Source organism: Medicago sativa, chromosome 7 (genome assembly GCF_051527215.1).
Source record: "Medicago sativa cultivar Bolivia chromosome 7, Bolivia_mono, whole genome shotgun sequence".
Classification (NCBI taxonomy): domain Eukaryota; kingdom Viridiplantae; phylum Streptophyta; class Magnoliopsida; order Fabales; family Fabaceae; genus Medicago; species Medicago sativa.
Genome location: NC_140755.1, coordinates 9294030 through 9317582, shown reverse-complemented (window position 1 = coordinate 9317582; position 23553 = coordinate 9294030). Strand labels below are relative to the sequence as shown.

At 33.9% G+C, this 23553-nt stretch overlaps 1 protein-coding gene and 1 pseudogene across 2 annotated transcripts; both read right to left on the bottom strand.

Annotated features, from left to right (window-relative positions):
• Positions 1-3087: 3087 nt before the first annotated feature.
• LOC146904058 (inorganic pyrophosphatase 2-like) lies at positions 3088-4799 on the bottom strand. The gene is made up of 4 exons (XM_085726323.1): positions 4604-4799; positions 4372-4493; positions 4062-4263; positions 3088-3587 (listed from the first exon to the last, which is right to left on the bottom strand). The coding sequence occupies exons 1-4, from the start codon at positions 4739-4741 to the stop codon at positions 3219-3221; spliced, it is 831 nt and encodes a 276-aa protein (XP_085582449.1). The 5' UTR covers positions 4742-4799; the 3' UTR covers positions 3088-3218.
• A 5190-nt stretch (positions 4800-9989) lies between these two features.
• Positions 9990-13264, bottom strand: LOC146904057 (uncharacterized; annotated as a pseudogene). Its single transcript, XR_015018535.1, has 2 exons — positions 10990-13264; positions 9990-10544 (listed from the first exon to the last, which is right to left on the bottom strand). The product of XR_015018535.1 is annotated as an uncharacterized LOC146904057 (transcript).
• Positions 13265-23553: the final 10289 nt, after the last annotated feature.

Sequence of the window (23553 nt, the reverse complement as noted above, 5' to 3'; positions counted from 1 at the left end):
AGTGTTTAAATCTTTAGCTTCCTCAATAGCAGTAATCTTTGGTCTCCATCTAGCAGACAAGCTTCTTAGTATCTTGCTGACATGATCAGAAGCAACATAACTCTTCTTCAGTATTTGCAGTCCAGAGACTAAGGTTTGAAACCTTGAGTACATCTCCTCAATAGTTTCATCATCCTTCATCTTGAACAACTCATACTGATGTACAAGCATAAGAGCTTTTGCTTCTTTGACCTTCTTGCTGCCTTTATTGTTAGAACAGAGAGAAGCAAACATTGCTTTAGCAGTGGACTTGTCACTCATCTTCATGTACTCTACTCTAGGTATAGCAGTGACAAGTGCTCCTCTGATAATGTGATGCTTCTTGTAGAGTTTCTTCAAGGCAGGTGTATGTTTCTTTCTACCAATAGCAGCTCCTTCTTCATCAAGAACCAAGTCACCAACACCATCTTCAAGTATGTCCCATAATTCTTCATCTAAACCCATGACATAGCTGTAGAAGTTGGTTTTCCACCAAGAAAATTCTTCAGCATCTCCATTGAACTTAGGAATCTTTCCAAAGTTGGATTTCTTGTCACCATAGTCATATGAAACAACATTGTTGTTGATGTGACCAGATCCAGGACTGGAAGATTCACCAGACATGTTTTTTTTAGATATTTTTCTGTTACACTGTTAAGTGTTAAGACAACAGACCAAGGCTATAGATACCAATTGAAGGTGAGAAAAACACAAGAAGGGGGTTGAATTGTGTTTTAAAATTTCTTCATTTCTCCTAAGTTGAAACACACTGATTAGAAGAAAAGTGAGACTGCTTCTGAAGTGAGAATCAAAACTAAGATGCAGCGGATAAAAACAGAGAGAGAGAGAAGGAAGAAAGACACAAAGCAATTATAATGGTTCCTTCCACAAACCGGAAGTAGTCCGGTCCCCCTTGCACTTCCAAGGAGAGTTCACTAAAATGTAATGTCAAATTACAACTGCTCACTGCTACAACTAGCAAGAGACTTCAAATTGCTCAAGCACAATTGCAAGAGACTTCCTATGCTCCTGAACACAATCAAGAGACTTCTAATGCTCAAGCACAACTGCAAGAGACTTCTAATCAAACAGAATTACAAAGAAAAATGTTTGAGGTTGAACACTTGATATACAATCAGTGGTGTTCACGATACAAATAAGATACAGACTCTTAAGACTCTAGAATTTCTAAGATATGAACTTTGAAACAGAAATTCTAAGTGAACTTTTACTGCAGAACAATTTCAGCAGAGTTTTGGCACTTGTAAATTATTGTTGAGTCTGATACCATTCTCTAAGTCTTCACTCCTTTATATAGAGGTGTGAAAGAGACGTTGTGAAATTGCCAGCACATCAAAAAGAGTCGTTTGAAGATTTGATCAATCACCAATGATCTTTTGTCTGATTTGGTTGTTGTCCTATGAAGAATCAATTTCAAATCCATTCCCATTGTGAAGGAACATTGTTGCAGGCAGAGCTATATTCTGGAGCTGTTTTCTTGTCTTGTAGCGTGGACACTGCAGAGTAGTGGAGCTAGTGGTTGTACACTTCGTACAATTGTACTTTGTCCACACTCTTTGAAGATAAGCCTCTAAAGCCTTCAGATCTTCACCAAATGACCGTTGCTTTGCAGTCCTAGTCTTCTGCATTGCTTTCGAATCCAATAGACAACTTTTGAAGTGTTAAATCTTGAATCTTCAGCTTCTGGTGATTTTCAGCTTCTGATGAAGTCGCTTCTGAACTTGCTTCTGATGAACTTCAGCTTCTGATGACGTCATCATCTTCAGGAGCACTTTGTCTTCAAGAGCACTTTTTGTCTTCAGAAGCACTTCTCTTCAGACGCTATAAGCTTCCTTTTTGTTGATTTCTAAGCTCTCTTTTGTTCTTCAGAACCCATATATGATGTAAATTTTTGACTTTGGTCCTGTACACTTGAACAAATATTAGCTAGTCCAATTGACAATTTTTAATACCTTGTTATCATCAAAACTCTCAAGGTTTATTGTTAAACACATTTTGTTCCAACAGAGTGGGTATGGGAGCTCTAGTGGATGAAGACGTTGTTTGTCTAGAATTAGAGCTTTAGAAGGGCATCCTCTCTTATTTACCTTTGATAGCCGCCCTTGATAAAGAGGATGCCTGCTTTTGAAAACATGATCATTCTGGAGTGTTCTCAGTGAAGTTGACTTACTCATTCTTTGTTAGGGGGTGGGGGTATGGTGTGGTCCTGACGACTGAGGTCTCTGATTTCCTTGGTTTGGTTGATGTCTTGGGCTCCGTCTAAAGTGGTTCTTATTCTCTTGCCAACTTATGCAAGATAAGGTGTGCTAACTCTGGAGAACCTCCCTTAGCCTCAGAGTCAGTGGTAATCTGTTGGACACACCGGATCACCATTTTTTTCTCTTGTGGAACTATCTTTCCTTTGTGGTACCATATAAATGGGTGGTTGGGTTGGAAATTTGTGTCTCCTCATGAGCTTTATAATATGTCAGAATCATGGTCATTTATACATGTGGTTTTATTCGGTTAAGATTGATTTTTAAAAACATAGTATGAAATTTGATTTGGTGATGTGCGGTCTTTACAACAAACAAAAAATGCAAGTACATCAATTAAAACTATATTTACTCGATTTTCCATTTCTTGGTATCAAATTCTTATTTTTATTTGAATCGGTTTGAATAGTCAACATCCAAAAACTCCACCATAAGAACATAACAAGATCTTAACATTTAAAAAAGCTATGCGTAACTTTATCAAAAAAAGAAAGAAAAACTGTGTTGTACTTTTATTTTCATAATTAGGTTAGATTGTTTTTGGTTATAGATAAAGTGTCAACACCACTTAAAAACTCAGACACGCAAAGGAAAATCTCAAGTTCAAACAAGTGTAATCACAATATTCGGTCCAACGATCTCGGCATTGCATGTTGGTGTCCACTTCCATTGTTGCTTCAAGTAAAATTAAACAAAACTCTAATATCCCTAAAAAAAACATAATATTCTCGATGAAATTTCAAAATTTAAACACATCACACACATATAAATATGACAATTGTAACGAAGAAAGTTATTCAACACAATATACTTTATTAATTCTTTATTCGTACATTAATTTTCAGAAGTTGACAAGCCTCAAGAAATGCAATGGCTTTGATTTAAATATATCATTCTTCATCATAAGCAATTTTCAGTTACTAATTAATTAGGAACTGATAGAGCTTCAGGGAAATGTTTATGAGCATCAATTGAAATATTCCCCATCTTGCAATCAACTGAGATGATTTTTGGACCAACAATGTTCCCTTTACCAATATTAGCTTTGTTGATGATATGAAGCAGAACATTCTCAAGCTCCTCTCCATCTCTCCAACCATGTACATGTGCCTTTATGTCATTTGAATTTTTAGATACTAAATCACTCAATGCAAAGTTCATTCTAGGCATCAAATAATCACTCTCTTTGAGCTTTAGACTAGGACAAAAGTCTCCACTTCCATCTCCTAAGTAGATGATTTTCTTCTTTCCTTCATCATGAAGTGAATTTTGAAACATTTCCATCACCTTTCCCTGTATGTCATTCGAGGGGGAGAAATGTGTCAACAGAAAGAAAAAAAAAAAATTACAAATATCTATATGATAAGATGTGATTTTATGTATAGGAAAAATGTATACTTCAACTATAGTGTATTTTATAAAGTGAAAAGTATATTAACTCAATATAGAAATTGTTATAGTACGATTTTGCCTTTTTGTGTAGGCAGAATTCCTTTGATTATGACATATATGACATAGAACATAGACAGTATGCAATATAATAATATAAATAGAGACAATGCAAAAATATTAAAGAAAAATTGACCAGATTTTCCTCCAAAGGCATGCCACGTTCATTAGTCATCAACAATATATAGAAACGGTGAATAAAATATGGAGCTATAATTCATAACATAAAGCTTAATTATCTACAAAGTGATTTAATAGATAAATATTAATATAATAGTATTATATGGTCATAAATAGATTTAGAGGTAGTGCAATTGCCTTGCACATATTTGGTGGACAAGGGTTACATCCATGAGAAGATTTTAGATAATCATGGTAGGGACAAATTATTAGCCTCCCTTCTTCATTAACATAACTTGGGTTTGCAGTGATCTTTGAGAAACAATTCAGCACCCCATGATGCTTCAAAATTGTTTCAATAAAGAAAATATTTGCATCACTCACAATCCTCAGCTCACACCTGAACACAAATATTTCATCTTAGACATTAGCATCTTCATCAATGAAACAAAAGCATATAAGCACATTGTATATGCAATATAGAAAAAGTGAAAGTGAGTTATTATACCCTAGAGAATAAGCAGCCTCAATGGCAGCGATAATGCGAGGATGAATTGGAGTCCTATTAAGAACTTCTACAATTTCTTCCATTGTTTTTCCTTGTGCATGAAGTTCATTCATCATTTTGTCCTATAAAATTTAAGGACAAATAAAATTATTTCTTTAACTAGGAAAAAAAATTCAATAAGATAGAACAACATTATATTAGAAGCATTAAAATAAAGGAAAGTAAAGAAGACCATGAGAGGATTCCAAAGCATGCTAGGAAGAAGCTGATAGAATTTCTCAGTTAAACCAAACTCATCAAGAACCCAATTATCACTATCACATTCAATGATTGTTGAGTCAAAGTCAAAAATCACTACAACTCCAGCCATTATAAATATACAAAAAGCTAATTTTGATGAGATAACTATATAAGTCTGTGAAGATGATCAAGGACTAACAAAGGGTATTTATAGGCAAATAGAGTGCAAGGTTTGCACATAAGCAAGATATTTAAGATTTATTTATATATTTAAATTAATATAGGTCCTTTGGATTCCATGGAATATACCAATGTTGATTGGATGAGTATTATTTTTATTTTTTTGGTCAAGTATTATATTTTTATTTTATTTATGATATATATGATTTCCAAAGGCCTTTAGCATAGATTAATAGTACAAGGGTGCGTTTGTTTCAATTTATATTCTTAGATTCCTGGAATAAAATGATAGAAACATACATGTATATGTTTGTTACGAGTTTATTAAATTTTATTCCCGTGGATAAAACATTTCTGGGAATAGAAAATGTTTCCCAACGAAAATGGTGGGATTCAAGTTCCTATGAAGATGAGAACAAATTCATGTGTAATTACCTATTATAGTCCCTATTTTTATCGTTCCCGGGAATATTATAATATTAAGCAAACATATTTTTCTAAATACCTTAGAATAAAATTTTCATCTTTATGTTCTAAGGAATGTTATTCCTAAGAATAAATTTGATAAACTTGAAACAATTCAACACAAATAAGTATTAATATAAACAAGAAAAATGTTATAGAGTGTTTTTAGGATAGGAGTATTGGTTAAGGAAACAAATATAAAAGTATTATGTTTGAAAATGGTAAATTCAATTATTATTATTTTTGTCAAAAATATATAAAAAAAATGACACTTATTAGCATAATCCCGAAGCTTAAGCTTTTGCTAGTCCTTATGAACCTGGGAGATTTTTTTTTTTTATTTTTTTTTATAAGGAACCTGGGAGAACCTAGTCACTGCATAAGATTTTTTTATAAGAACCTTTTCACTTTTGATATTTTAATTCATTTATTCCGCTGCGTATATGTCACTGCATAAGATAATTCTATAGTATGAGTGGACATGAAAAATTGAAAGCAACATCCCTAGAGATAAGTTTATGTTTTTAGCAGTAAGCTTGGAACGAGAAATGATGAATTTTCCATCGACTTTGTGGCATTATTGTTTATGTGGGGGTCCAATGAAGCAAGCATGTTTCCCTCCATGCCATATAGAATACTAATATATTAATTTAATCTAATACTAATATATTAGATTAAATTAATGCAATATATAAGATTAAAAACAACAAACAATATATTAATGCAATATATAATACTAATAAAGGAATAAACAAATGTTAAAATTTACTTTTGCGGTTCGTTTTGTTTGGTTCGGTTTTAAAAAATGATCTGAAACCCGATCAGATCATAACACTTTTTACAAAACAACAACCAAATACATCAAAAAACATTTCATTTTTTTTACGGTTTTTATTTTTTTTAGATCTATTTGTGGTTTTATTTTGAATCGAGTTAGATTTAAACACCCATACATTCAATAGCTTTACCACACTATGTTTCTGTGAAAGCTCTGCACCTATGTAAGGTATTGGTGTTGAATGTTGATGTATTAATCCTTAGTTATAGCCAGCTATGAGTTAGTTAGGATTCTAGCTTCTATAGATAGTAGTAGATAAAATAAGATGTGTTACGTCAAAAAAGAAATGTATTATATTTTTTTTTTTTTGCGCACAAGAAATGTACTATATAACCAGTGAATATTTAGTAAAATAAATAAATAATATAAATGTAAATTTAAAAGAAGTAATACTAAAAGTTACTATAACTTATAAGAAAAAGACCAACAATATTAATTATAGCATAATAGTAACTTAGTATATTCCAACAACACGGTGTGCTCTCCATTTCATCGCAATTCGTAAGAAAGGAGCTTTTGGACTAATATGGAGTTCGAGAATTCGTAAGAAAGGAGCTTGGACTAAATATGGAGTTCGAGAACAATCCCTAAAATTCAACCATCTTAGTTTTGCTTTTTTCTTTAATAGACGATATGATAATGGTTATTAGAAACTCACACACACTCTTAAGAGAAACACTCCGTGTAACAATTTTAGCATTTTATGCGCCGAGTTAGGATTTGTGAACATCTTGTTTGTTTATTTATTTATTTTTGGCCAATCTTATTTTGCTTTTTATATACACGATTTTAATATTATTGTGACATAAGCTATCACAATTATTATTATTTTTTTTTTTACAAATTCACAATTAATTTTATACAGCCAATAATTATAATAATTAATATAATTGTAAAGACTTTGCCATATTAGTTACGTCTTTATATGTGTGTCTGCCAAGTGGTATGTTGACTTAATATATGTTATTATAAAGTCTTGTGCATGTAGCTTCCTTTGATGTATGAGTTTTTGTTCGTCAACCAGTCAACTTTAGTGTCTTTTACGTTCCTAAACATTATTAAACAAATAAAATATAAACATTTTTCTTTAGAGTGAAATACATTTTAGTGCCCGAAAAAAATGCAACATTTAATTTGGTTCTTGTGAGAAGAAAAGACAACTTCTAGCTAGTTCTTGTCAAAGAAAACATAAATAGTTTGGTCTGTATCTTATTTATACTTTATTTGGTTGATGAAAAACGATAGTGCAAACATAAAAAGAAATTTGCATATTTAAAAAATATCATAAATGTCACTAAGCAAAAAAATAAAAAGAGCAAAAGTAAGTATTTATTACAATTAACAGAAAATTATGAAACATAAAATGAAAATTCAGAGAATAAATGTATAAAATATATTCAATAATGATCAAAGAATTTTTTTCAATTTATTTAAGAGATATGAGCTTATGGTTTGAGCTTGACTTTATAATCAAAAGGAATAGAGTTTGAATCTCACATGGACAGTTATTATTTTTCCATTAGAGGGAGGAATTAATAAAAAAAAAAAAAATCTTTCCCCATTTTTTTAATCTCAAAAATTCAACGATCTTGTTTTTTTTTTTTTGAAATAAGGAAAAATAAGCTTTCACAATTTTAATACATAATTTTAATATTATTGTGGCATAAGCTTTCCTTTTTAAATACACAATTTTAATATTATAGCGGCATAAGCTTTCACAATTATTTCCTTACATCCAATAATATTATTTGGAAAAGGTCAATTTATTTAGGAAAATGTTGGCACATTTTAAGAAACATAATGTAGAAAACTGTGCTAATTTATTTATCAAAAAATTAAAAATTAATTTTCTCAATAAATATTTGTTATATATGAAATCTTTTAACATGTGCCTTTTTTTTAACAAATCAAAATGGAATATATATTACTTAAAGGTGTTTCCCTCTTGCACAAGGTGCGCAAAAAAGAAAACCCAAAAACAGCGTTTACATAATTACAAAGTCACATAACCCGAAGGTTCATCAAAGGAACAAAACAACATTACAAAAGCACACCCATGCAGGAAAGCGGGTGTCTCCACCAATCGTGGTAACTATAAGCCAATGCCACCTGTTTAGACTTCAGCCATAAGAATGAATTTAACTTGACTTTCTCGGTGAGAATTTAATTTTAACATGTGCCTTAAAGACGAATGTTAGCAAGACTCTTATAATTAATATCATAATTGTAAAGTTTTACCCCAATGGTTATGGCTAGATATATATGTGTCTCCAAAGTGGTATGTTGACTTAATACGTTATTATATAAAGTCTTGTATATTAGTTTCATTTGATGTGTGAGTTTTTGTTCGTCAACTTTCGTCTCTTTTACGTTCCTAAACATTCAATTAAACAAATAACAAACATTTTTCTTTATAGTAAAATACATTTTTTTAAATACACTATGTCAATATTTTCATAGTTAGTTGTTAGATTAATATTTACTCCTTCATTCGAGTTTGAACCAGGACATCCAGTTTTTAACCTTTTAACTCAAACCAATTGAGCTACCCAATCCCCCTCACTTGTTTATTTATATATATGTAAGGCTTTTACTCAATGATTACGTCTAGATACATGCATGTGTTTCTCAAGTGGTCTCTTAGAATCAATTATGCAGTTTGGAACAATAGTTTCCTTTAATTTGCGAGTTTTTCTTCGTCAACGGGTCAACTTTAAAGTCTGTTATGTTTCTAAACATGAAATCAAACAACTTAAATACAACTTTCTTTGAAAGTGGATATTTTTTCTTTTTAGTCAAAATATCTTAGTCCTTGAGAAATATTGAAAAAATTAATTTATTTCTTAAGAATAAAAAAACAACTTTTAGTTACTGAGAAAATTATACTACAACAACTTAGTCTCTATTTTATTTATACTTTATTTGGTTGATTAAGAAATGATAATGAAAATAACATAAAACTAAATTTATATATATTTCTAAAATGACATAAAGGCCCTCCAGAAAAAATAGACATAACAAAAAGAATAAAAATAAATATTTTATACGAATTACAAAAAATATTAGGAGAATGAAAATATTTTTATTTTTATCTGGTGTGAGTTAGAGTTTTGTCATATGTGTTTAGGAGATTGAACTTGCTATATGCAGATTTGACAGTACCAAATTGCCTTGCATATCATAGGTTACTTTTCTATCAATTTTAGGTTTTGAGTGGTATTCGTAAATTAGCTTGATTATACAAAAGCATACATCAATCACCTATTCAATGCTCATGAAATGCTGGCATAAACTCTTGCTATAAATATTTGAATTTCGATCCTTGAAATCATCGTCACTAAAATATATATACAGTTAAAACTCTATAAATTAATAATGTTAGGACCGGAGAAATTTATTAATTTAGAAAGTTATTAATTTATCGATAAATTAATAATTATTAATTTAAAGAGTTTTTAAGTAATTATACTGTACATACCAACTAAAAAGGCAAATTAGTCTATGCCTCTTAAAATTACGTTGAAGCGAACCTTGGGACTCAACGTAAATTAGTAACTACTGTGTTCATATGCATTGGAAATCAATAATGACTTTTGAAGTACAGTAAATGTAAACAAGAAGAACAAATGTGTTCAATGTATTCTTAATATATTTTTTTCAGTTTCTATCAATTATTAATTTATGATTTTCTTGGGACCGAAAATTATAAAGGGATCTCCCAAAAAATTATTATCTTATTATTTTATCGAGTTTTTCAATTTTTTACCTTGGCCCAAGTCGGGACCGGACAAATTTATTATTTTAGAGAGTTTATTAATTTACCGAGTATTAAATTAAAGAGTTTCTACTGTATATATATATATATATTTTTGATATACTACTGTTAATCTAATTATTTTCTTTAGAACTAATGTTACAGTTTATTCAAAATACAGTTTATTCAACCGATATACATACATTTGAAATACATTACCAACAACATTTTATCACATATGCAAATAAACTTTGACATTGTCTTGTTGAAATATACAACACTCAGCATAATTAAGTTTGAAGTTTCGCTTTCAAAGATTCACAATATGCAATAATGCTTTGAGTTCATGACTCATTAGTTGCTGCACTGTAATTTCACTCAACGGAATGTTTAATGGTGTAAGCTCTGTGACAAAACTCTGTGACACACATTTCATTGCTGGTCGAGCGCCAGGATTGAGATTTAAGCATGCAAATGCGACTGCGGCAACACGAATTATGTCAATTAAAACCATCACATTATTTGGAAGTGGGAGACGTTGGTCTAGTACTTCACATAATTTCATGCCTTGAGTTGATGCTAACTGAAGTGATGACAGTATATCACCAGGGTGTCTTCCAATTAAAGTTTCAAGTGCCACTACTCCAAAACTATATACATCACACTTTTCACTCACAACCATGGTGTATGCAAGTTCTGCATATTTATCAAGTCACCATAAGTAGATTAAAGGATTCAAAAAAAAAAAAAATTTAAATTTACTACTCAATAACTATATTTCCACATATATACAGAAATACTGACAATGTATTTAATATTTTGAGATAAATATTCTAAAAATACCTTTGTTTATGAATTTGTCCAACTCTTACGTCGCAAATCTCAATAAACTTTGAAAGAGAAACATATATTAAATTTATTATAGAAAAATTTAACTTTAAAAAAAGTGAATATACGTAATTAATAATTTAAAATGAGACTAATATTAAGGGACAAAGTTAGTAGTACAGTTTTCAGAAATTCGTAGTAAAAACTAATGAACATGTATGTTATTTGGGTGGATGATGAATGCTCATCTTATGTATCAGACTTAAATGGAAAAATTCAATAATAAGAGACTAAAGAACAATGAAAAATTTACCTGGAGCTATATATCCAATTGTTCCAACAACTATAGTTCGATTTGATGAATCATATTGAAGGAGTCGAGATGTGCCAAAGTCAGAAACACTAGGCTTCCACTCAGAGTTTAGCAAGATATTGCTAGCAGATACATCTCTATGCACTATTGGAGGGGTGCAATCATGATGAAGATATGACAGACCAAATGCTACCCCTTTAACAACATTAATCCTTTTTCTCCAATTGAATTCAATGGCTTCAACTTCATCATACAAGACAGAGAACAAGCTACCTTTCTCCATGTACTCGTAGATCAAAAACATGATTCTTTTGTGGAGGCAAAATCCATAAAGCTTCACGATATGCCTGTGCTTTATTTCTGATAATATTCTCACTTCATTTCTGAAACTCTCATCAAAAGACGGAACCTCTGCTTCATAGCTGTGAAGTTTCTTTATTGCAACAACTTTTCCACATGGTAACTGTGCCTTATAAACACTTCCATATGCTCCTGTTCCAATGCAATATCTAATGTCAAAGTCTTCTGTTGCTTTAATAATGTCATCGTGTGCTATTTTTCCATCATAATTCCATATACAAAACAAATCCCCACTCTTTGTTGATGTTGTTGTGTTTGCAAGCTTGTTCTTGATAGAATTTTGACGAAGTTTGAAGCATATTAGAAGTGAGAAGGCTAAGATCAGAATCAAAAGGATAGGAAGAACAATGACAACATCATAGTTTATATTATTACTTCTGTTGTGGATATATGTTTCATCTTTCCAGATTATTGTGTTATAAGGATCAGTACAGTCTGGAAGAGGACCCTTTAAATGATTGAAGGAAATGTCCACATAACTGACATTACAAAGAGATTGGGGAAACACTCCAGTAAGATTATTATTACTTAAATTAAGGATAAAAAAATTTTCAAGTTGAGAAGGGATTTCACCACCAATGAGGTTGTAACTAAGGTCAACGTAATGTTCATAATCATAATCTGTCCGTGAAATCTGTTCAGAAGAAAGGCTCATTTTAGAAGGAAGGGTACCAAGGAGTAAATTGTGGGAAATGTCAAGGGTTTCTAATTGAGGGAGATTTGTTAACGAAATTGGAAAGGTCCCTCCAATGGAGTTGTTTCTTAATAGAAACACTTGCAATTCGGTTAATTGGTCGAAGTTGGATGGGAGGAAACCAGTGATAAAATTGTGAGAGATATCAAGGTATGCTAATTGTATGAGATTTGTAAGGGACATAGGAAAGTTTCTATTGAGTCTATTGTGAGATAGATCTAGTCTAGTGAGATTTTTCAAAAAACCCAACTCAAGAGGAATGGAACCTTGAATATTGTTACAACTGATGTCTAGCTCTTCTAAATGTTTGAAATTTCCTAATAAAGGAGGCATCTCACCTTTGATTCTATTGTTAGCTAGATTTAATACAACCAGATTTTTAATGAATCGCAACTCATGAGGAATGGAACCTTGAAGGTTGTTGTTGGAGATGTATAGAACTCTAATTGTTTGAGATTTTCTAGTGAAGAAGGTATCTCACCTTTGATTCTATTGTTAGATAGATTTAATGCTGCAAGATTTTTATTGAATCCCAACTCATGAGGTATGAAACCTTGAATGTTATTTTGAGAGATGTCTAGATACTCTAATTGTTTGAGATTTCCTAGTGAAGGAGGTATCTCACCGCCAAGAAAATTATTGGACAAATCAAGATGAGTGAGCTTGGAGAGATTTCCTAGTGAATATGGTATCTCACCTTTAAGAGAATTAGAGGACAAATCGAGATGAGTGAGCTTGGAGAGATTTCCTAGTGAATATGGTATCTCACCTTTAAGAGAATTAGAGGACAAATCGAGATGAGTGAGCTTGGAGAGAAGCCCAATTTCTTTTAGGATAGTCCCTTTTAGTCCAATTGACTTGAAAACAAGACTTTCTAAATTATGAAAAGCAGATATGTTGAGTGTTGAAAATTGAGTCTGCCATGTCAATGCAAATGATATGTTGATTGCTTTTATGCTTCCATCCTTGTTGCAAGATATAGCAGGCCAATTGCAACGATTGGATATATTGAAGCCTCCACCGTAAGTGTACCACCATCCATTACTTTGTATAACATCTGCTTCTATTTGAAGTTGAGATTTCATTGCCCCAGATCGAGTCCCCATGATCAAACCCCAAATAAGAAGAAAGACCACCCACATTTTTGGAACTTTGAAATAAGGAAATAAATATTTTGTCAAGTTCATTTTTTTTTTTTTTGATATTTAATGACTTGCATATAATGTTCTAAGAGGCACGAAGAACCTTTATAATGCTATGTTGAGATTTAACTCTCATTCTCACACGCCAAAATTCACTACAAATTGATATTATGATTCATTGGTTGTGCTACGTATATGTCACTGCATAAGATAAGCCTAGTATGTGTGGACATGAAAAATTGAAAGCAGCATTCCTTAGCAGCAAGCTTTGATGGAGACATGAGAAAAAAAATTCCCTAGACTTTGTGGTATTATTGGTTTTGCAGGGGACCCCAATGAAGGAAGCTTCTTTCCCCTCCATGAAATATTTCGTTAACAATTTGTATATCATTTAAATTTATTATTAAGGAGGATGAATTAAATTATTTCATTATATTTATTGTTTGTTATAAAAGATGTGCTACAGTAATGAATATTTTGTTAACTAAATAATTAATATAATTGATAATTTAAAAGGAGGGTAAATATTGTACCAAAAAAAAAAAGGAGGGTAAATATTTCTCTGTGTTAACCCTTCGATTCTCAGAAAAAATGAGTTTTGAAAATCCGTAATGGAGCCTGGATTCATATGGAGTTCAACCATCTTGTTTCTTTCTATGTAAAAAGGCTTTTCTCCATTGGTTACCTCTAGATATGGACATGCTTGTCCCTCTAAAGACGTCTATTATATTGACTTAGTCAATTACAAAGTCTTGTGCATAAGTGTCCCTTTTAGGGTGCAAGTTTTTCTTCATCGTCGGGTCAACTTTACATTCCTAAACATATAATTAAACAAATTAAATAAAACTTATATTTCTTTAAACTGAAATATTGTTTAGTCATTGATAAAAATTGATTTTTTTTTGTGGTGGCCGAGGTTCAAACCCGGACCTTTGCATATTTTATGCGTTGTCCATACCAATTGAGATAAGCTCACGAGGACTGATAAAAATTGATTGATAAGAAAACAACAATTTTAGTTTTTGAAAAAATAAACCGAAACATTCTGAAGGTGAGAAAAACACAAGAAGGGGGGTTGAATTGTGTTTTGAAAAATTCTTCGTTTCTCCTAAAAACTGAACACACTGATCAGAAGCTAAGTGAGACAGCTTCTGAAGTGATTATCAGAATCTAAATGCAGCGGAATAAAACAGAGAGAGAGAAGAAGAACGACACAAAGCAATTATACTGGTTCCTTCCACAATCCGGAAGTAGTCCAGTCCCCCTTGCACTTCCAAGGAGATTTCACTAAGAGTAATATCTGATTACAATTGCTCAAGCACACAAGCAAGAGACTTCCTTTGCTCAAGCACACAAGCTAGAGACTTCCTTTGCTCAAGAACACAATCAAGAGACTTCCTGCTCAAGCACAACTGCAAGAGACTTCCTAACTAAACAAAATTACACAGAAAATTGTTTAAGGTTGAACAGTTGATATACAATCAGAGGTGCTCTCAATACAAATCAGATACAGACTCAATGGACTTAAGAATTTCTAAGATATGACTTTGAGACACAGAAATTCTAAGTGAATGCAGAACAATTTCAGCAGAGGTTTGGCACTTGTAAAAATGTTGTGAGTCTTTCGTTCAGCGTTCTTGCATTACCAAATCTCTAGGTCTTCACTCCTTTATATAGAGGTGTGAAAGAGACGTTGTGAAATTGCCAGCACACCAAAGAGTCGTTGTTGAAGCTTGATCTTTCACCAATGATCTTTTGCCTGATTTGGTTTTTGTCCTACGAAGAACCAATTTGAAATCCATTCCTTATCCAAAGGAACATATATGCAGGCGAGACCGTATTCTGGAGCTGTTTTCTTGTCTTGTAGCGTGGACACAAAACAGAGTAGTGGAGAACGTGGTTGTACAATTCGTACAATAGTACAATGTCAACGCTTTCGTCCAAATTGCAAGCACATGCCTTCAAACACCTTCGAAATGACCGTTGCAATGTTCCACTGATTTTCTGCTGTGTTTTCGAAACCAATAGACAGCTTTTGCAATGTAGATTCTTCAATCTTTGAATCTTTTGCAAATCCAGTTGATCTTCAGCTTCTGGTGAAATGACTTCTGATGAGGCAGCTTCTGATGATGCAGCTTCTGATGAAGCAACTTCTGCAGCTTCTGATGGTGCAGCTTCTTCAGCTTCTGATGATGCAACTTCTGATAATGTGGCTTCTGGACCTCTTGTCTTCAGGAGCACTATTCTTCAGGAGCGCTTGACTTCAGGAGCGCTTTTACTTTCAGGAGCGTATTGCCTTCAGAATCATCTAAGCTTCATTTTCTTTTGCTCTTTATTTGCTCATTCAGAACCAATCAATGATGTAACTTTTTTAATTGTGGTCCTGTACACTTGAACAAATATTAGCTAGTCCAATTTACAATTTTTAATACCTTGTTATCATCAAAACTTTTTAAGGTTCATTGTTAAACACATTTTGTTCCAACAATCTCTCCCTTTTTGATGATGACAAACAATAGTATTTAAAAATTGATCAATTGTTGTTAATCTAATTAACAAGTTGACCTTGGGATTCTGAGGTTTGTAAGCTCACAGTCTGAGGTTTGTAAGCTCTAACTCCCCCTGAGTCTGATAGTCTTTAAGGTGAGGTTTGTAAGCTCCCCCTAAGTTCTATCCAGGTTAATTAAATTCATTTTTCGCACAATAATATCAGAGCTAAAAAAAAATTGAAAGAATTCACTTATAGATAAGAAGAATGGTTCAATTAATTGTTATTTGAAATTTGATACTCCCCCTTTTTGATACACCGATAAAAAGGATAGAAATTTTCAAACTTTCAAACATTAATTAATGGGGCTCAGAGCCTTTAAATACTATCACATATACTCCCCCTTTTGTCATTAGCAAAAAGACATAAACAAAAAGAAGAGATGAGAAAAACTCAAGATTAAAGGTTCAGAGCATAATTCAAATAAATTAAAGCATATTAACCATCTTCAAAAATTAAATAAACAAGGCATAGCAAGCATTATTATCAAAGCAAATAACAACACACATGATATAAACAAAGAACTAATTCAGAAGCAGGAAGAAATCAGAAGCTTATAAAATCAGAAGCAAAAAGAACTAATTCAGAAGCAGAAATGAACAAAGAATATCAAAAGCCTAAAAAGACAGAAAAATAAGCTAAAAGTGTGCAACTATGGGTTTGGCTTATTTCTCTAAAATCTTCTTCAGAAGCTCTTGAACATCAGCATACTTCTTGTCCATAACTTTTCTGTAGTTGTCTTCTCTGATCTTGGCTTCTTGCATGTCAGCTTCCAACTGTGATATCTTCAGCTTCTGCTCTATTAGCTCTGTTTCAAGCCTGTCATTTTCTTCTTTGAGCACCTTGTTCTCTTGAGCTAGAGCCAAGTTTGGTGCATCAATCTTCTCTAGGATCTCAGAAGGAATGATCAGATTCAGCTCCTTAGGCAGGAATTCATCAGGTTCTCTGCCTCTGATACTGAGTGGATTCTTCACCCAAGTACCAAGAATTTCTACATCTCCATCATTCTCTTCAATGCCATTCAACCAATCTTCCAGCTTCTGCTTGGCTAGCTCTTGAGCCTCAATGCAGGAATCATGCAGTGCTGAAATAAGGTTGACGACCCTTTCTTTGATCCTTCTCCATTGCTTCTGATAGCTTATTGTATGACCCAAGTCATTTCTACTTGCTATCAGTCTGAGAACTTCAGAAGCAATATCTTCCCACACATCTTTTAGTACTTGAGAATCCAGGTAAATGGTGGGAGGTGAAGGTTGTTTAGAGGGTTTTGGAGGGGCTAGGGGAACAATTGGTAGGTTTGATGATGATTGGTCATTTGTAGTTGATGATTGGCTGGTTGATGGTTGGTCAGGAGTGGGGTCAACTACCATATCAGAGGCATGATCATATTGATCATCCTCAGAGTCTGTGTCCATATCACATACACCAGTATGGTGGATGATCTTGATGACTTGAACTGGTGAAGAAGATATGGAAGCAGGGGTTAGCTCAGGAACAATGTGTTCAGGAGCGGTAGTTTCAGGTTCAGGTTCAGGAGTGGGTTTAGTAACTGGTTGTTCAGGAACAGAATGTTCAGGAACGGTCTTTTGAGGAGTTGGTTGTTCAGGAACAGATGGTTCAGGAGTGATTGGGGGTGATGAAGTTGTAGGGGGTGAAGATTGAGGGGGTGAAAAGGCTTTATCTGGTGAAGGTTTTTGTTGTGGGGGGTCTTCTGAAACAACTTTATCAGAAGCAGTTGCTTCTGGAGTTGTCTCAGAGGCTTTCTCTGAGGTTGTGGTAAAGCCAGATTGGGGTAGTTCACCTAGATAATGACTTTCTAGGTGATCTAAAAGGGATGTGTCTTCAGAAGGAATAGAGGATGTGCTATAAGATGTGTGAGAAACTTGAGATACCTTAGATAACATTGCTGAGTTATCTACTGCTTCTGAAGTTCCAAGATTCTGAACTTGCTCCACATTTTCAGCAACATCTTCATCCACTATTAGAGTCCTTTCTCCTTCCTGTTCTTTTTCAAGTTCTTTCATGGCTTTCAGTTCTTGCCTATTTGCCAAATAGTCATCAGAAAGTTCTTTAGCCATTCTCTTCATGGCTGGAGTCATTTCAACCATGGAACTTTTCTTGTCAACAGGAGCCTTCTTCCTTTTCAGCTTTGGCTCAGCTTCTTCTTCTTCTATTTCCTCAAGAGCTTCCTCCAACCTTTCTTTATGAAAAACGGTTTCAGCTTTCCCTCTCTTTCTCTTAGCAACCTTCTGTTGCTTGCCCTTATCAGTAGTTGCTTCTGATGCAGTAGCACTCTTAACCTTCTTCACTTTAGCAGGCACAGCTTTCTCCTGAGTGCTTGTAACTCCCTCCAGGACATACTTAGCAACTGATTTTGCTAAGATCTCAGGATTGCTTTCCTCAAAGATTGAAGGAAAGTCTCTGATAATCCTAGTTTCTTCTATGGTCATCTCCAACCACTTTTCATTCTCAGGAGCTTTCTTGATAAACTTCATAGAGAATAGGCTCCTGCTACTGATAGTCCTTTCAGAAGTAGATACTTCAAAGCATTTATCAGAAGCGCTCCTTGTATTTCTCAAGAAGTTCAGCACTCTTCCTTGATGAAAGATCTCAGACAATAATCTTCCATAAGGTACTTGTTTTCTTCCTTTAGTAATGCCTTCATTTATAGCCCAGCAGAGATGATCCATTACATATCTTGGGAAGTTTATCTTTTCCAGATTGGTCATGAAGTAAATTGCCAGCTTCTGTTGGTTGTTAGGTTGGTCAGACCCACCTGCTCTTTGAAAGAAGCAGTCGTTACTGAATTTCACCAACATTCTGTTGTGAATCTCCATTTCAGAAGGCTTAGCATCTTTGTTACCACCCAGAAGAGTGTTGTAGTAGCTTTGCAGCAGGACATCATCCTTCTTAACTATTTCTTGAAACCTTCCTTCTGCATTCATTCTACAAGCTTTAGCTATAACGCCCTCAGTGATGGTTATAGGAATGCCCATTACTTCAGACCTTATTTCTAAGCTATCAAATGATGTAGGATTCATATTCATGGTCATTTTCCCTTTCTTTGACCCAGCTTGTTTGCTTACAACTTTTGCAGGCTTTTCATTGAATACTTCAGCTTTTAACCAAAAGTCCTTGACCAAGTTCACGTATGTTGGCCCATTTAGCATCTTGAAATACTCAGACAACTTCTGAGTTTCTATCAATTCTTCCATGTTCACTTTGTACTTCTTAAGAGAAGCGAAATCCACGGGTGATTCTATTTGAACTGTTAAAGATTTCCATGGAATATCCATAGTCTTCTCTTTGTATACGAACCCAGATCCTGATGCGCCTTGCTTGCTTGATGAAGATTCTGAAACTTTTGAGCTTGATGACGCCATTTGATGATGATTGAAGAAGATTTAGAGAATTTAGGGTTCTAAGGTTTTTGCGCTTACTTCGCAAGAGGTTTGAGAGCAAAATGTGTTTGTTGTGAGTGAGTAGTGTGTGAATTGACAAAGTGTTAAAAGTAAAACGATTGCAATTCAAAAGAGACAAACAAACATAACATTAATGACAAAATTGGGGGCGCGTGAAAAGTACTTTCAAAGCTATTAAATCATCATTGCCCTTTTAGTTATACACCAACACATACAGGCCACGTAAGAAGTTCAGAGAGTAACTACCAAGTTAGTGGGCCAGAAGTTACTTTTAAAAAGTAACTCCCAACGTTTCCACTAATTCAACTATTCAGAAGCAATAAATCCAGCTTTTGGACTTCAGATGCTGACATCATCATCAGAAGCGAGTTTTCCTCAGAACCTCAATAAAGAGCTTCTGATGGACTACTGCTTCTGAACTAACTTCAGAACCTAAAATCCTATTCAGGAGCAAGCAAACATCTAATCAGACACGTAGTGCATGTTCAAATTTTTCTTTATAAAATCAAATCTTTCAACAGTTAAAGGCTTAGTAAATATATCAGCCCATTGATTTTCAGTATCAATGAATTGTATATCTAAAATTCCTTTTTGAACATAATCTCTGATAAAATGGTGTTTGATTTCAATGTGCTTAGCTCTTGAATGCAAAATTGGATTTTTAGACAAACAAATAGCAGCAGTATTATCACAATAAATGGGAATACTGTTAGCAGTTATCTGATAATCTTCCAACTGATGTTTCATCCAAAGTAGTTGTGTACAACAACTTGTAGCTGAAATGTATTCTGCTTCTGCTGTAGACATAGCAATAGTTGTTTGTCTTTTGCTAGCCCAGGATATAAGATTATCACCCAGAAATTGACAATTGCCACTGGTTGACTTTCTTTCAATCCTATCACCAGCATAATCAGCATCACAAAATCCAATTAGCTTATAATCTAAGGATTTCCTATAAAGGAGTCCAAGATTAGTTGTTCCTTTCAAATACCTGAAGATTCTCTTGACAGCAGTCATATGAGATTCTCTAGGATCTGATTGGAATCTTGCACACAAGCATACACTGAATAAAATATCTGGCCTAGATGCAGTGAGGTATAGCAAAGAACCAATCATACCTCTATACAGCTTCTGATCTACTTTAGCTCCTTCATCTTCTTTGCTTAAGGTGCACGTAGGGTGCATTGGAGTGTTCATCACTTTACAATCTTCAAGTTTGAACTTCTTCAGAAGCTCCTTTGTGTACTTTGATTGATGAACATAGACTCCATCTTTGCATTGATTGATTTGAATGCCAAGGAAGAACTTCAGCTCTCCCATCATGCTCATTTCAAATTCATCCTGCATTAACTCAGAAAATTCCTTGCAAAGAGATGCATTAGTAGAACCAAATATTATATCATCAACATATATTTGCACAACAAGAATATCTTTCCCAAGGGTCCTTCTGAAGAGTGTAGTATCAACCTGTCCTCTTTTAAAATCATTCTTGATTAAGAAATTACTTAGTCTATCATACCAAGCTCTGGGAGCTTGTTTCAAGCTATATAGTGATTTCTTCAGTTTAAAAACATGGTCAGGATATTTAATATCCTCAAATCCAGGAGGTTGCTTGACATACACTTCTTCTTCTATGACACCATTTAGAAATGCACTCTTGACATCCATTTGATATAATATTATGCCATGATTAACTGCATAGGAAAGAAGTAACCTGATTGCTTCCAATCTTGCAACTGGAGCAAACGTTTCAGTGTAATCAATGCCTTCTTGTTGACTATACCCTTGTGCAACAAGCCTGGCTTTGTTTCTTGTTACTTCACCTTGCTCATTCAGCTTATTTCTGAATACCCATTTTGTTCCAATAATGTTCTTGTGCTGAGGTTTGGGTACCAGATCCCACACATCATTTCTTTGAAATTGATTCAACTCTTCTTGCATAGCTAGGATCCATCCATCATCTGAGAGTGCTTCATCAACTGTTGTAGGTTCAATCATTGAGATTAGTCCAATCATTGACTCTACTTGCCTGAAATGTGATCTTGTTCTTCTTGGACTATCTTTGTTTCCAATGATTAGCTCCTCAGGATGTGAAGACTTGTGTTTGAATGTGTTTCTGGGAGGATCTGCTTGATGTGAGCCATCTTGTGCTTCATCAGAAGCAGTTTCATCTTGTGCTTCTGATGTGGGTTCAACTTCTGGACTATCTTCAGATTCAGCTATCTGATCAGGTTCTGGAGTAATTTCAGGAACCTGTATCTCTGCAAAACTTTCATCTTGCTTTGAAGTTTTATCTTCAAGCTCCTTATCATCAAATTTAACGTGCATAGATTCTTCAACACAGAGTGTTTCTGAATTATACACTCTGTATGCCTTTGACCTTTCAGAGTAACCTAAAAAGATTCCTCTTTGGGCCTTGGCATCAAATTTCTTTAGGTAGAGCTTGTTGTTCAGAATGTAACATGTACATCCAAATTGATGAAAGTAAGAGATATTGGGTTTTCTTCCTTTAAAGAGTTCATATGCTGTTTTCTCCAAAATAGGTCTGATATAGATCCTGTTTTGAACATAGCATGTCGTATTCACTGCTTCTGCCCAAAAATGTTTTGGTAAATTGTTTTCATGAATCATGGTTCTGGCCATTTCTTGTAAAGTTCTATTCTTTCTCTCTACAACCCCATTTTGTTGTGGTGTTCTAGGAGAAGAGAATTCATGGAAAATTCCATGTTTTTCACAAAAAGCTTCAAATGGCTCATTTTCAAATTCTCCACCATGATCACTTCTGACTTTCAAAATTTTTGATTCTTTTTCAGATTGAATTTGAGTGCAGAAGCTACTGAATACATCACACGCAACATCTTTACTCTTTATGAATTTCACCCAAGTCCATCTGCTGTAATCATCAACAATGACTAATCCATATTTACTTCCATATAAGGATGCAGTACTCACTGGTCCAAATAAATCAATATGGAGTAATTCTAAAGGTCTTGAGGTTGAAACGATGTCTTTGGTTTTAAAAGATGATTTCACAATTTTCCCTCTCTGACATGCACCACAGAGTGCATCTGAATGATAGTCAATGTCTGGTAGCCCTTTCACAAGTTGTAACTTACTAAGCTTAGAGATTAACCTCCAGTTAGCATGTCCCAACCTTCTGTGCCACATCCATTTCTTATCATTCACTGATAGTAGGCAAAACACCTTCTGATCAGCCAGTTCAGAAAAATTGATTTTATAGACATTGTCAACTCTCTTTCCTTTGATCACAATGGATTTGTCTTCCTTGTTGATTACTGTACAGTTGGGTTTTTCAAAAAGCACATCATAACCATTATCAAAAAATTGACTAATGCTCAAAAGGTTATGTTCAAGACCATCTACCAACCATACATTATTAATTGAGGTAGAGGAATTACCAATAGTTCCTGTACCTATGATCTTGCCTGACTGGTTGCCTCCAAATTTCACATTTCCTCCCTCTTTCATTGTTAGGCTGAGGAACATGGACTTGTCTCCTGTCATGTGTCTTGAGCAAGCGCTGTCTAGGTACCATGATCTTTGCTTTGGCACTGCTCTTAGACATACCTGCATCATTGACATTTTTAGATTTAGGTACCCATTGTTCTATGGGTCCTGGAAGGTTAGTACTTAAGGCTTTACTCTTCACTTCTTGTACCTTGTGCTGTGAGTTGGGTTGCTTCTGATTAACCATCACCTTAGGTTTTGGTACTTCAGAAGCAGTAACTGTCTTCTTCTGAAACTTAGGCTTCAGAACCCCAGATTTTGGTTTCACCAGACTCTGAGGAATAGGTTCTGATCTTTTCAGGATCCTAACCTTTGAAGTCTTGGAATCAGATTTGATCATAGCCTTTGACTTAGAGTTCTTTGGCTTTGAAGTAATCTTATCCTTAGGACTAGAAGCTTCAGGTTCTGATTGAACAACAGTTTCCAACTCAGCCCCTTCTGGTACAAAGAATGTTTTCAGACCTTCCTTGATGCATTCACAACAAGATTTTAGATTGGTTTTCTCAAGTTTCACTTCTGGAAAACCAATTCATCTGCCATTGTTCTTGTAAATGCTATAAATCATAGAAGCTACTCTGCTTCTGTCAATGCCAGATATAATAAAATCTTCAAGAGCAATTTCATGATTACTTAAAGATTTTTCATTACACTTTTCTTGTAGCTTCTGACATAAGAACCTGAGCTGATCTTCATATGTTTTACACATGAAGTCAAAGCCCCTAAGTCCTTGTTCAGAAGCTTTCAGATCCAATAGAGTTGATTTTTGCTGTTGTACCAAATCAGCATATTTTTCTTTTAAATCCTTCAACTCATTGGTTCTTACTTCAAAATGTGTAAGAAGTTCTTTAAGTGACTCAACAAGTTCATCTC

Coding starts and splice junctions, on each gene's coding strand:
- LOC146904058 (XM_085726323.1), bottom strand. CDS start 4,741: ATGGCTGGAGTTGTAGTGATTTTTGACTTTGACTCAACAATCATTGAA. Junction 4,494..4,603: donor TGCTTTGGAATCCTCTCATG/GTCTTCTTTACT, acceptor TAAATTTTATAG/GACAAAATGATGAATGAACT. Junction 3,588..4,061: donor GTCCACCAAATATGTGCAAG/GCAATTGCACTA, acceptor AATGACATACAG/GGAAAGGTGATGGAAATGTT.